Raw genomic sequence first — 14326 nt, forward strand, 5'->3', positions numbered from 1 at the left:
CCACCTTCCTCAAAACCGGATAACCAAATGCTACACCAGGATGATGCTTTTAAGACCCATAGCCAACTAGAACGCAACCCAATGTTGGTCCAAAAAGGCGCAGAGAGTGCACTCGCATCAAAAGCCTTCACCTCTGCCTATCCCTCTCCATCTCCTCCCTACCCATCCCCAATCCTGTAGCAATTTCTCTTCTCAATCGCCTCTCCTCTGCGTCCACCGCCCCAACATTTTCCTGCTCATAATCCCTGTAGTTCCTCGTCCGGGCAGACGGCCTTCTCGTCGGCGTAGCGAAAGCTTGCCAAGTAGCCAACCTCTCATTTCGCGTCGTCAAACCCCGAGAAGGAGCGGGTGCGGTGTTGAAAGGATTCTGAGTCGCCAAGGGCGGTCGTCGGTTGCGCGAGAGCTCGGCAGGCGTTTGAGGTTGAGTGGTTGGGGAGAGATTGTCGTTGTAAATGGGTATGTGGGCGTGTGACTGGGGCACAGGAGAGATGGAATAGGAAGGGAGGCGGGAAGGAGGGGTGTGCGGGGAGACAGAAGAAGAAGGGAAGACAGAATTTAAGGACAGGTTTCGTGGCGTAGCGGAGAAAGGCGGCGGAAGAGGTAGCTGTGGGGAGGGATGACGACGAGCGCTTCTTGGGACGAAAGGTTCTGCAAAAGGACTAAGATTGCGACGGGATGGAGTTGGATGAACAGTGCCCAGCTGACTCTGGGAGGAGGCAATGCGAGTGTGGTGGGAACCCATGCTGCTATGAGACCGGTAGCTATGGATCTCGACGGAATCCTGATAAGATTCATGAGGCGAAGACCATTCGTAATTCGTTTGAGTTTGACCGTGTAATCCACCAGTAGTGTAGTCTGGGTCGTGGTTGGGGGAGCCAGCTGGTGATGCACCAATAGGGTGATAGTTCCAAGCTGGGAGGCCCGGTGGTGGAGTGGGTACGATGTTATGCGTCGAGGGGTACGAAACGGTGAGGGACGGTAGATTTACCAAGTTACTCTTGAATGTTGAAGGCCCATCGAGCTGTGGTAGAGCAGACATGTCTAGATCTTCTGATGACACAAAAGGGTAGCTCTCGCTGCGAGGCTTGTACCTCTTACGACGCCTTGGAGGAAATGCCAGAAGCCCTTCGGAGGCAGGTGTCTCAGAATAGCCCGCTATAGTTTCTGGACCCTTATGTGGAGAGCTTGACATTGCGGCTTGGGAAATGTACAAAGAAGATCTCGGAAGACCGCTTGCGTGACGTGGAGTGTCCTCACAATGTGGTGGTGAAGGCATTGTTGGCAGCATAGATCGACTGACGGTATCATTGGATAAGTGCCTAGACCCGCTGCCCTCTGCATCACTCCTGCCGTTTACGTAGGTCTCCAGGTTGGTGGAAATTGTACGCCTATCCCGACGGCTACCATACATTCCATCACGAATGTCTCCGCCGGCGCTGCTATTGGATGATTCTGATTTGCTTCTATCGTGGCTCCAATGAGACTTGTAGCGGCCATCAGAATCTCCGTTGGCAAAAGAGTGGAGTTCATTGACTTCGAGACTCCCATCCAAGTCTGGCGTGACCTTCCGATGGAAGAAATTGAAGTTGTTGAACGACAATCGACGCTTTGCTGACGCAGTCTTTACCACCTTCTCGAAAGGGAACTTCTGCCCCTCATCTGCTTTGTTTGCATCAACGCAGGGGTCGACTCTTGTTGAATCAAGTGAACCTGAGGAGGACGGAAGTGGCCATTGAGAGGAGAGGTCCGCCTCGGTATCACGGAAAGGCGACCGCAGGTCGTCACTGTAATGGGCCCCAACGTCGTTGTCATCATGCCAGTCAGTATAATTTTCTTCGATTGAGGCTCGTGAGGAATGATTGTTCTCGAGGAAGTCATTGGAGGGCTCTATCATTGTCGCATTGCCCAGAGAAGTTGTCTGCGTCCGTGTAGGGGTTCCAGCATCCGCGAGTACTCTATCCCAGAAGGATCTTGAGTCGTGAGGGACTGGTTCGTTAGAGATTATTGAGTCTTCGTGCTTGCCGGTGACCTCTGTTGTTCTGGCTGTAGCCGGTTGGGCAAAAGAGTAGGGTGAATCGTGGGTGCGGGCGTCGTGTTGCTTTTTCTTGGGACTCCTTGACTTGTTAATCACATTGGTCGGTGGTCCTGTGGCACGCACGGTTTGACGTTCATTGTGACGGTCTATGTGCCAGGTTAGGTCTCTGGCATCCAGCCTTAGCTGCGTCGGATTCAAACGCAGCATTTCGACGACTTGAAGACATGAAAGACAGAAGGAGACGAAGGATAGAGACGTGAGCAGACACAGTTGGGTAAGTCATGCTCATAGCCATTGCAATTGCCATTAATGAAAGCGGGCTTGTTGCAAGGCAAGAGCTCCCTACTTCAGGCAATATCGTGAGGGAACGCAGAAAGTATCACTGGAAACTTCGTACTCGAGATAGAACAACTTGTGTACATAATCATGATGATGCGCTGGCAAAGGTATTGGGGATATAGAGACGTAGAGGGTCCCACAAATAGCTATGAGTGATACAGTGAAGGATGATATGTTCCTCAAACGTCATACCAAGCCAAGATCGAAGCACGGATTTGTTCACCTAAAGACCAAGCAGTACTCTTGCCAAATGACTTCGGACTGATGAATCCTCTAACAAGCTGTAGCTGATGAGCCGGGCTTTCGAGAACGCTTTGTTGTACGAGGGTAGGACAATGAGGATTCTGCACCGCTATTCGATACCGCCAAGGCGGGATTACGAAGCCAAGGTATGGCAGCCACACTGCCACGCAAGTTCATTTCTGCATGTATGACCTCTTGCCTTTGCACTTTTGAGAGGTGAATCCCCTTATACAGTCATGTTGAAGCACTCGAAGTTTCTCAAACTCATCAGATCCAGGAAAGGAGCAGATCTACAATGATCGCCGCCGCAAAGAAGATCCCACCATCCACCATCCCTTGGATCTAACTAAATAATCAAATTAGGCAAGCCTTTCGTATCAATACCAAAGCCTCACAGTTGCCAGGAACAGCTGTCGCTCCACTCTTCCCATACTCCGTACACAGGCTGGATGTCCCTGTTCCAGGACCTATACTACCGACACAACTCTTTTTCCTCTGTGCCGTGCAGCAGAATCAACAACCATGGACGGCGACCTGAGTCTTGCTCAGTCTCTTGGAGGTCTGCGGATCGCTAATCCTGACGACGCTTCACCCTCTCCGTCTTCGCAAGGTTTAGGGCATGGCTCTTCGATGTCACCGCTGTCTGCATCTCACCATGCTACAGAACATGGAGGAGAGGAAAGCAGCCCACTCTCCCCTCCAGCTCTACCGCCATCCCTACCGAACAATGGCTTCCGGTCAACATCTCCCTTAGGCTTCAATCCAAAAGCTTTCTCTACAGATACAATTTCAGCTGAACCTCTACCCGGTCAAATCGAGCAGCCTCTCGCTTCCACACCCAGAGATCCGTCGACTTACGCGCAGCGGCACGCCAACCGCCAGTCCATACCCCTCACATACCAAGATCAACAGCAAGCTCAGTTTCCACAGTACCCGACGATGATGCCTTTGAGTCAACGAAATCCAACCTCAAGCTTACGTCCGGTAGCTTCCATGTATACTCAACCACCTCCGGTCCCCAATGGGAATCAGCTACCAAGCGATGGATCATATCGGCAGCGCGACGAATTCTCGCATTCGTCAATCCTGGGAATGCCCCAAAGGAGCAGCTCGAGAGGTGCGTCAGCGGCGATGCAGGCGGGGGTGCCAACAAGAGAGGGGAGCCACAGAGATCGATCCTACAGACAAAGTCAGCTGTACAACGGCAACGGAGGGCTGCCGCTAAGGAAAAGCTCAAGAGGCATGGGAGGTGGGCAGCTAGGCAACTCCGCGGTGTCTGCACCATCACCAGCTGCTGGGTCACCATATGGAATAGAAGGAGGGCCTGTCAAAAGCAGCGAGGAATGGCAAGAAAAAGGAGCGGTGGTGGGAGTACGTCAAGAAATAGATGCCAACGGCAGGCCTGTAACAAGACACGTGAAAAAAGGAGTTAAGGATTTTGCATTTGGGCGGACGCTAGGCGAAGGCTCCTACAGTACTGTTATGGCGGCCACAGACAGGCAGACAGGCAAAGAGTATGCCATCAAGGTGCTCAACAAGCGGCACATTATCAAGGAAAAGAAGGTAAAATACGTGAATATCGAGAAGGATACCCTGAACCGTTTGACCGATCATCCTGGAGTTGTGCGGCTTTATTATACATTTCAAGATGAAGGATCGTTGTATTTTGTGCTGGATCTCGCGAGTAGCGGGGAGCTTTTGGGTGTTCTCAAGCGAATGACGACCTTTGACTTGGAATGCGTAAGGTTTTACGGTGCCGAGATATTGGACACGGTCGATTATATGCATGCGCGAGGAGTGATACACCGCGACCTGAAACCGGAGAATGTCTTGTTGGATGATCAAATGCATGTCAAAATTACAGACTTTGGTACGGCGAAGATCTTAGATGTCCCTGAGCGGCTGCCGAAGGACGCAAATGGGGACATAGGGGCAGGGAACCCTCTGGACGGATCTGAGGACCACAAAGCAAACTCTTTTGTCGGAACCGCAGAATATGTGAGCCCTGAACTGCTCACAGACAAGAAAGCTTGCAAGTCCAGTGATCTGTGGGCATTTGGCTGCATCATATATCAACTTCTAGCAGGTCGGCCACCATTCAAAGCTGGTAACGAATATCTGACCTTTCAAAAAATTGTTGCCCTGGAGTACCAATTCCCTACAGGATTTCCGGAGGTAGCTAAGGATCTTGTCGAACGGTTGCTTGTCTTGGATCCTGCGAGTCGCCTGTCGATTGAGCACATCAAGAATCATGAATTCTTTGACGGTGTGAATTGGGGTCGCGGGCTGTGGAGGCAAAAAGCACCAAGGCTGAAGAGCTTTGTTCCAGCGGTAGCAGAACCAAGAAGGCTGAACGGCCATGCCAACAACAATGGGAATGGTAACAACTATCCGCCAAATATTGCGCCCTCGCACAGCACCTCAACAACCCGATTTGAAGGAGCCAGCAGTAGCGTGCCGAGACCCAGTCCAAGAGTCATCACGGAGCTTCCGCCACCAAGCCAGCTTGACATTGAATGGTCGCCTGTGTTGACAAAGAACAACGAGCGAATTCTGAAGCTTGGTAACCTCCTTGTCAATACCACCCCGGCTCCGCACAGCCCCACGGGTAAAAGTGTTGGTCAGAATGGCGAGACAGATTCACCCAAAAAGTTCTCGAGATTCTTTGGCAGTAACACAACGAAAAAACGTCAAAGACTGGTAATGATAACATCAAGCGCTCGAATCATTATAGTCGCTGCTGGCGGGGAAGACAAGAAGTCAAAGATCGAGATACCGCTGCTTATTTCGGGTTGCTCTTGGAGAAAGTTACAGGATCCAAAAGGCTTCACGTATTGGTGCGTCGATACAGTGAGTAGCTTCGATTACCACTGTCTACAATTCGCATGTCTAATCACAGTGACAGCATGACAAGCACTTCAGCTTTGAGGATCCTAAAGCTGCATCATCTGATGGGTCTGCGACTTCGGCGTCTGCCCAAGAATGGCTTGACAGCATCGAGACTGCCCGAGAAATTGCATTCTCCCAAAGCTTGTCAAATTCGTACACCGGCGACGATGCCCTCAAGGATCTCCAATCAGGCTCACATACATCCTCGCGCGGGCTCGACCTCGATTCTCCAGGACCCTTGGAGAACGGATCTGGTCGTCACACCCTTCAGAAAAACCATTCCAGCAACGAGGAGTCCTTCCATGGCATTGGACGGAAACGCTTCAGCAAGAGGCAGTCAAAGAGTGGATTAGCTGCTGTGTTCTAGTATTCGTTTCCCTACGACTACCGAACCCTTCAGTCCACCAAGCAAACAATCAACGACTCTCTAATATACCTTGCCAAGGCTTGCCAAATAATTTCTCCTACTGTTCGTCAAGTTTGGTTCTCATTCTGATCAGCCATGGTGGCATTTAATGACACGATTACGCAGCGGGTGCTTCTTGCATTGTGGACTTGGGAACTATTCCATGAAGATATCAGCGCATTGGTGCCCAGGGCATTCACCGGCGTTTTCTAAGGTATCATAGACAATGTCGACTACACATTGATCTGTATCCAGTTGTTAGGGGAAAAAAGAGAAGCAAGGCGTTTGAACGCAAACTATCTCGGGAATTTGTGCGCTCCAACCTGATGCGCACCACAAGGGTCTCATCTCTACCATACCCATGACTGATCCACACACCTGCGTTTCGAAGTTGTCTCAGCGAGTATGCAGGCCATAATCTCACGTTTCTTTTTGAATTAGCAGGATCAAGCGGCTCCCGCGCTCATCCGCTCTGGACTTTGTCCCTGCATGTGTCTACGTCATGATTTAACTTCAATCCATTCATATTGAATGCTTCATTCATGAACACAATTTTGGTCTTCAGCCGTTTCTGCAGTCGATCGCATACATCTCATCCCATTGCCTCCAGCCAACTATGGCGCCCACCGTTAAGCCTCCCCCACAATTGAACATTCCCGACTCCAAGTCCGTTGTCAATGTCCATATAATCGACAGTACCTCGCGCATCAAGGGCATCCCATTCTCTGCGTTCATGACCCCGCCCTACAAAGGCCTCGATTACCTGGACTGCCCTGCTTTCTGCTTCCTTATAGAAAATCAGTCCTCTGGACGCAAGGTTCTCTTCGACCTGGGGGTACGGAAGGACTGGGAAAACCTGCCAGCGACTATAGTAAAGCGTATTAAAGATGGGGGCTGGACGCTGACAATTAAGAAGGAAGTTGCAGAAATTTTGCTAGAAGGCGGGGTGGCTCCGAAGGAAGTTGAAGCCATTATTTGGAGGTAGGAAGCGCGAACGGCGCTTCCCGAGCAAGGAGCATCTGACAGCTAATCTCTCAATAGTCATTACCACTGGGATCACACTGGCGACCCTTTCACCTTCCCCACCTCCACAGATCTCATCGTCGGCCCTGGATTCAAACACGCGTTTGTGCCAGGCTTCCCTGAAAATCTTGAGGCGCCGATTTCAAAAAGCGCATACGAGGGCCGCAACCTCCGCGAGATATCCTTCGCAGATTCAAAGCTGGTCCTAGGCCGATGCAAAGCGGTTGACTTCTTCGGCGATGGCAGCTTCTACCTTCTCGACACTCCAGGACATGCAATTGGGCATATGTGCGGTCTTGCACGCACCACTGTGTCGCCAGAAACAACCTTTATACTCCTTGGCGGCGATTGCGCGCATCACGGGGGCGAGTATCGCCCAACGCAGTACCTCCCTCTACCAGAAACTCTTTCACCATCTCCCATCCCAAGAACACATCCCGGCATCTGCCCAGGCGCTGTTTTCGCTGATATCCATCACCTGCATCCCTCATCGTCTTCCTCTACCGAGCCATTTCTATTGGCCAGTGAGGACGCAGCGCATGACATCAAAGCTGCCAGAGACAGTGTTGTGAAATTGGGGGACTTTGATGCGCATGAGAATATACTGACTATGATTGCACATGATGATACGATGATCAATGTTGTGGGCACATTCCCGAACACGTTGGCGAATGATTGGAAGAGTAAAGGGTGGAGGGAGAAGGGTATGTGGAAGTTCTTAGGAGATTTTGCGGAGGCGGTGGAGGAGAAGGAGGGGAAGGAGGGCGGGAAGGAACGATGAATAAGCTGACTGCAGAAAGAAGCTCTTCATACATAACATCCACGAGAGCACGCCTAGTGGTCAACGAAACTCGATTTCTCTGCTTGACTCATAAGGTTATGCAGCAGAAGTCTTGCGTAGAGGGCGAAAACCCTTGATGAAATTGTAGAAGTCCGACAGTTGCCAGACAATAGTGAAGATTCTCAGGAAATATTCCTCAAAAATTGTCGTTTTACCTACAACGTAGAACTAATAACAGAAGATGGTGACAATTTTCGCAGATTCTTCCTCAGGATCGTCACTTTACCTGCAAGGGAGAATCTATAGAAGTCGAACAATTTAGACGCAGTGCCCCCCAAAAACGATATCACCAAAATTTCCCCTTAAAATCATTGTTTTACCTGCAAGAAATTTCCTTTATTTTGTATTCTTGATCCTAACCCATTGTGAAAGGGTATTCCCTCTATGCATGACTTTTGCTATACAGTATTCTCTTACTTTGATAGGGCTGAGTAGTCAATTATGTCATTGACATAATGTCAATGACTCAATGCCCCATGCCCCACCCGGGTTACACGGATCTAAGCCTACTCGTATACCTTAATCGCCGGCACATGTGCCGACATATGAAAACCTAGAATGGCGCCAGAGAGCAAAATTATGACGTGAAAAGGAGGATAAGTTTGATTTCAAATCTATGCCTCAATTCTTCAAACACAGAGCCTATCAGTTCTTTTGGGCAGAGACCCACAAGCGGAGGTAGTAGTCACCACTCCGGTGTATCCGTCAAAGTATTATTGAACCCCTTCTGCTGCCCATATATCCTGCTTCAATTTCCCTGCATCTTTCGACAGATTGACACCAGAATATCAAAATGTTTGGGCAGCAGCAGCCAGGAGAACTCTTTCGACTGCGAGCTCAATCGAGTGGTGAGTCCTCTCAATGAAAAAGAAGCTGTCCCGAATCATTGCTAAAGTTTATCATGTATCGCACACAGCACCAGACGCAAACCTCCACAACATTGCCCCTCCGGACCATGATCAAGAGCAAAGGAGCAACGCCAATGGCGAGGAAGCAGTTGAAGACGCCGCGCCCCAAACGGGTGCCACCTCCACAGCTGTCCCTAGTACTGAGGCCTCTTCGACTGCCGAAGGGACATGGGGCGAAAGAGACGTTGGTGGGCCCGTTAGTCACAGAATAGCAATGGAGGACTACGAGGCCATGCGGCGTGAGCTCTCTCATTTGAGCCACACAAGATCGAAATCCAGTGCGAGAGCCGATGGCGGCGGGCTCATGCGGACCCTCACAAGTCGAAGCAGGCGAGCAGAGCGTCCTTCCCAGCAACGCACACAGTCTTCCGAGAGAAGGAGAACATTCGCCGATGGCGAGGACCTTGAAGCTGGCGATGCACAGGGTGTGGCGGAGAAAGAGATGCAATTCGAGCTGGGACCGTTTCTGAAAGAGGGCCATTTTGAGAAGCATACCGATACGGGCGATTCAGCGAAGAAAGTGGGTGTGGTGTTTAAGAATTTGACTGTCAAAGGTGCTGGGAGCACGACGAACTATACGAAGACCTTGCCGGATGCGATATTGGGGACCATCGGACCGGATCTGTATCGGCTCATGTGCCGTTTCATACCTGCTCTAAGCTTCAATAAACATCAGCAATTAAGGACCCTCATCAATGACTATACGGGCATTGTCCGAGATGGAGAGATGATGCTGGTGCTTGGGCGGCCTGGGTCTGGTTGCACTACTTTTTTGAAAGCTATTGCAAATAAGCGGAATGAATACGCTTCGGTAACAGGAGACGTCTCCTATGGAGGCATTCCGGCCAAAGAACAGAATGCACATTATAGGGGCGAAGTCAACTACAACCCAGAAGACGACCAGCATTTCCCAACTCTGAATGTCTGGCAAACCTTGAAGTTCTCGCTGCTAAACAAGACCAAGAAGCGTGAAAGAGGCGAAATGAGCATCATCATTGACGCGCTGATGAATATGTTCGGCATTAGCCATACTGCTAAGACGCTGGTTGGAAATGAAATGGTTCCTGGTGTTTCGGGAGGTGAAAGGAAACGGGTCTCTATTGCAGAAACACTGGCTACGAAATCAACAGTGGTATGCTGGGACAATTCAACTCGAGGGTTGGATGCCTCTACCGCACTGGATTATGCCAATTCTCTACGCATCATGACGGATGTCAGTAACCGCACGACACTTGTTACGCTCTACCAAGCTGGAGAGCAGATCTACGAACTAATGGACAAGGTTCTCGTCATCGATGAAGGGCGGATGGTCTTCCAAGGTCCAGCAAACGAAGCTAAGCAGTACTTCCTCGACCTGGGACTCTATTGCCCAGAGAGACAAACGACTGCAGACTTCCTGACCGCTGTGACCGATCCAGCTCAAAGAGTGTTCCGCGAAGGGTACGAAGCACAGACGCCGAAGACCGCGGAAGACTTTGAGAGAGCCTTCAAGAATAGTGCCAATTACAAGAAAGTCCTGGCAGACGTCGAGGATTACGAACAGCACCTCAATCGTACAGACCATGGGGACGCAAGAGAGTTCAAACAAAGCGTCAAGGAGCAGCAGTCGAAACATGTGTCGCCGAAATCGAGTTTTACTGTGAGCATTTGGAAACAGGTGCTGGCGTGTACTCAGCGGGAGTTCTGGCTCGTCTGGGGCGACAAGCCTACCATTTATACCAAATTCTTCATCATCATTGCCAATGGACTCATCGTGGGCTCTCTCTTCTATGGCCAACCTCTGAACACCGAAGGTGCTTTCACCCGCGGCGGCACAGGCTTCTTCTCCATCCTATTTCTTGGTTGGCTTCAACTCTCCGAGCTGATGAAGGCCGTCTCTGGTAGAGTGGTCATCGACCGACATCGTGAATATGCCTTCTACCGGCCCAGTGCCGTGGTTCTAGCTCGGGTTCTGGCCGACTTCCCTCTCATTCTCACACAGGTCATACCGTTCACGATCATCATGTACTTCTTGACAGGCCTGGACGTTACCGCGTCGAAGTTCTTCATCTACTTGCTATTCGTCTACACCACAACTATCTGCATCACCGCACTCTACCGGATGTTTGCGGCATTGTCACCAACAATCGACGATGCGGTCAGGTTCTCTGGTACCGCCCTTAATCTCCTGATCATCTACACTGGCTACGCAATACCGAAACCCACCCTGTTACATTCGAAGATCTGGTTTGGCTGGATTTACTACATAAACCCGATCTCCTATGCGTTTGAGGGTGTCCTATCGAACGAGTTCGCCGACCGAACTATGTCCTGCGCTGCAGAAATGCTTGTGCCTCAGGATCCCGGGGTCCTATCTCAATATCAAGGATGTGCCATTAGCGGAGCCACTTTGAGCAGCACGAGCGTCTTAGGCTCCGCATACATTGGCACTACCTACGAATACACGCGTTCGCATCTGTGGCGGAATTTTGGTGTGCTCATCGCTTTCACTGTGCTTTATATTTTGGTCACCGTTATGGGATCAGAGCTATTTTCGTTCGTGGGGGGTGGTGGGGGTGCTTTGGTCTTCAAGAAAGGCTCCAAGACGCCCGCACAGGGCACTTCAAGCACTGCGGACGCTGAGAAGGGTGGCGATGCTGGAGATAGCAGTGCCTCGAGTGGTCAACTTCAGACGAGCAGCCAGGAAGACAACCCAATCCCAAAGATCTCGGAAAATGAGAGCGTCTTTACTTGGACTGATATTGAGTTTAGCGTGCCTTATGAGGGAGGACAGCGTAAATTGCTCAACCGAGTGAATGGGTACGCTAAACCTGGAGTCATGGTAGCCCTAATGGGCGCTTCCGGTGCTGGGAAGACTACGCTGTTGAACACCTTAAGCCAGCGCCAGAGGATTGGTGTCGTGAGTGGGGAAATGCTTGTTGATGGCCGAAATCTTGGCACTGAATTCCAGCGTGTCACTGGCTTTGTCGAACAACAAGACCTTCATGACAGGACTGCTACTATTCGAGAAGCCATCGAATTTTCCGCCATCTTGCGTCAAGAACGACATGTGCCTCGAGAAGAGAAACTTGCCTACGTTAAGGAGATCATAGACCTGCTTGAGTTGCGGGAATTGTCCGATGCTTTGATCCTTTCATTGGGTGTCGAGCAGCGGAAACGTGTAACTATTGCGGTCGAGCTGGCTGCAAAACCTTCCCTTCTCTTCCTCGACGAGCCCACATCAGGTCTCGACAGCCAGTCTGCTTACTCGATCGTGCGGTTCCTCAAGAAGCTTGCCGTAGCTGGACATGGGATTATATGTACGATCCATCAACCGTCTTCGGTTCTCATCCAACAGTTCGACATGATTCTTGCTCTCAATCCTGGAGGTAACACCTTTTACTTTGGTCCCGTTGGCGACAATGGCTCTGCTGTTAACAAGTATTTCGCCGATCGTGAAGTGTATTGCCCACCACAAAAGAATATTGCGGAGTTCATCCTTGAGACTGCAGCAAAAGGCGGCAAAAGGAAGGACGGGAAACGCCTGAACTGGAATGAGGAATGGAAGAATTCCCAAGAATACAAAGGCGTTCTTGTCGAGATCGATCGCGTTAATAAAGAGCGAGAGAAGATCCCGCCCAAAGCCGCAGACACACAACATGAATACGCCTCCCCAGTCTGGCTCCAAATCACTATGCTGACTCACCGAATGTTCACGCAATACTGGCGCGACCCATCCTACCTCTATGGCAAACTATTCGTTGCAATAATTATCGGCATCTTCAACGGCTTCACCTTCTGGCAACTAGGCAATACGATCCAAGATATGCAGAACCGCATGTTCACAGCCTTCCTGATTATCTTGATCCCGCCTACCGTCGTCAACGCCGTTGTGCCGAAGTTCTATATGAATATGGCACTGTGGGAAGCTAGGGAAAACCCGAGCAGGATCTATAACTGGGTAGCTTTCTGCACAGCCTCTGTCGTGACCGAGATCCCTATCTCCATCGTTTCGGCTGTCATATACTGGATCATTTGGTACTACGCCACTGGCCTCCCGACCGATAGCAGTACGGCCGGCTACGTCTTCTGGATGACGATGCTTTTCTTCCTCTTCCAAGCTAGTTGGGGCCAATGGATCTGCGCTTTTGCCCCATCCTTCACCGTCATTTCCAACGTTCTGCCGTTCTTCTTCGTCATGTTCGGCCTCTTCAACGGCGTTGTTCGTCCTTACTCTCAACTTCCAGTTTTCTGGCGGTACTGGATGTATTGGGTCAACCCTTCCACCTACTGGATCGGCGGTGTCATTGCTGCCACGCTCCGAGACATACCCATCCAATGCGGCCCTGACGAGGCGGCTATGTTCAATCCACCGCCCGGGATGAGCTGTGGACAGTATGCTCAACCGTATGTCAACAGCGTTGGCACTGGCTATATCACGAATCCGAGCGCAACGAGCGATTGTGGTTACTGCCAATATGCCAGTGGAGTGGAGTATATGGCAAGCCTGAATGTGAGCCCGAGCGATAAGTGGAAGTACCTGCCGATTTTCCTGGCGTTTGTCATTAGCAATTGGGCGCTGGTGTACTTCTTTGTTTACACGGTCAGAGTTAGAGGCTGGGGCTTTGGGTTTGGCTATCTGTTTGGTGGGTTGGGGAAGCTGGTCAGTGCTGTGAAGACGGGGATTGGAAAGACGGTTGGTGGGAAGAAAGGGAAGGAGGCTGAAGCCGAGAAGTAGCAACGGAGCATGAAAAGCATCTGCACGGTCTTCTAGCGCTCAGACATGGCGGCCTACGGTGATTCATTACAGGATACAGATAGACCCGAAAGCTTGTGCCCAATCCTCAAAATACCGCCAACCGACCCTTCCCCATCTCACTTCCCCAACTCGTCAACGTCGTCCCCTCTACCCCATCATCCTCGCTCGTCTCATACCCCCCCTCAAACCCTCCCTCCCTACCTACCAGCTACGACCCGCCCTGCGCTAAGATCCGTTCCCACCGAAAGCCAACGAGTCCCGCCGCATCGCCAAAACCAAACCAAACCAGACCAAACCGAGAACGATCCAACCCATCGGCCATTCCGTCAAACAACGCAGAAGGAAGATTTCTTTCTTTCTTCCTCCCTTTCTTCCTCCCTTTCTTTCCAACCCCCCCCCCCCGGAAGATCTTACCACGGCCGGGCTTCGGTGCCCCCATCGACCCCCACTACTCGTCGTCCTCTAGCCAATTGGTAGAGTGAGCAGGTCAACAGGACTGCACAGCACAGCACAGCACGCGCGCTTCCCCGTTGGAGAACTGGCGTCGGGCCGGTGGGGACGGACGGGTGGGCGCTGAGATGAGATGAGATGAGATGGACCGCGAGCGGGACGGTCGGAAGGAAGGGGAGGGGAAGGGAGGGGCGAGGTTTGTGTCGTGGGTGGGAGTGGGGTACCGATTGGGGGTTTTCTGGGATCTGGAGTCGTAGGACGGAAGGCTTTGCGTGCGGGGTTTTGGAAGGGTTATTGTGGAGTAGTGGACGAGGAGATGGTGGTGTTGCTGGGAGAGGAGGGGGGAAGAGACTTTGGAGCTGGACGGCGTGGTGCGGTTGGAGTGGACGTGAAGCAATGGGGTGTTGGATTTGATTCTTGGGGATGTGTGTCTTGTTTCGGGTGTAGAAATCCG

The 14326-nt window shown here is 51.2% G+C and overlaps 4 protein-coding genes across 4 annotated transcripts; 3 read left to right on the forward strand and 1 right to left on the reverse strand.

The window, feature by feature from the left end:
• Positions 1 to 127: 127 nt before the first annotated feature.
• On the reverse strand, positions 128 to 2242 carry HO133_011049 (uncharacterized protein; the record flags this gene model as incomplete). Its single annotated transcript, XM_037301898.1, has 1 exon — positions 128 to 2242. The coding sequence occupies one exon, from the start codon at positions 2240 to 2242 to the stop codon at positions 128 to 130; it is 2115 nt and encodes a 704-aa protein (XP_037153532.1).
• Positions 2243 to 3139: 897 nt separating this feature from the next.
• On the forward strand, positions 3140 to 5873 carry HO133_011050 (uncharacterized protein; the record flags this gene model as incomplete). Its single annotated transcript, XM_037301899.1, has 2 exons — positions 3140 to 5467; positions 5523 to 5873. 2 exons carry the CDS (start codon positions 3140 to 3142, stop codon positions 5871 to 5873), a joined length of 2679 nt encoding a protein of 892 aa, XP_037153533.1.
• Positions 5874 to 6528: 655 nt separating this feature from the next.
• HO133_011051 (uncharacterized protein) lies at positions 6529 to 7716 on the forward strand (the record flags this gene model as incomplete). Its single annotated transcript, XM_037301900.1, has 2 exons — positions 6529 to 6893; positions 6954 to 7716. 2 exons carry the CDS (start codon positions 6529 to 6531, stop codon positions 7714 to 7716), a joined length of 1128 nt encoding a protein of 375 aa, XP_037153534.1.
• Positions 7717 to 8569: 853 nt separating this feature from the next.
• Positions 8570 to 13401, forward strand: HO133_011052 (uncharacterized protein; the record flags this gene model as incomplete). The annotated part of the gene is made up of 2 exons (XM_037301901.1): positions 8570 to 8624; positions 8693 to 13401. The coding sequence occupies 2 exons, from the start codon at positions 8570 to 8572 to the stop codon at positions 13399 to 13401; spliced, it is 4764 nt and encodes a 1587-aa protein (XP_037153535.1).
• Positions 13402 to 14326: the final 925 nt, after the last annotated feature.

Source organism: Letharia lupina (genome assembly GCF_014066315.1).
Source record: "Letharia lupina isolate WasteWater1 chromosome Unknown contig_9, whole genome shotgun sequence".
In the NCBI taxonomy this organism is placed as follows: Eukaryota; Fungi; Ascomycota; class Lecanoromycetes; order Lecanorales; family Parmeliaceae; genus Letharia; species Letharia lupina.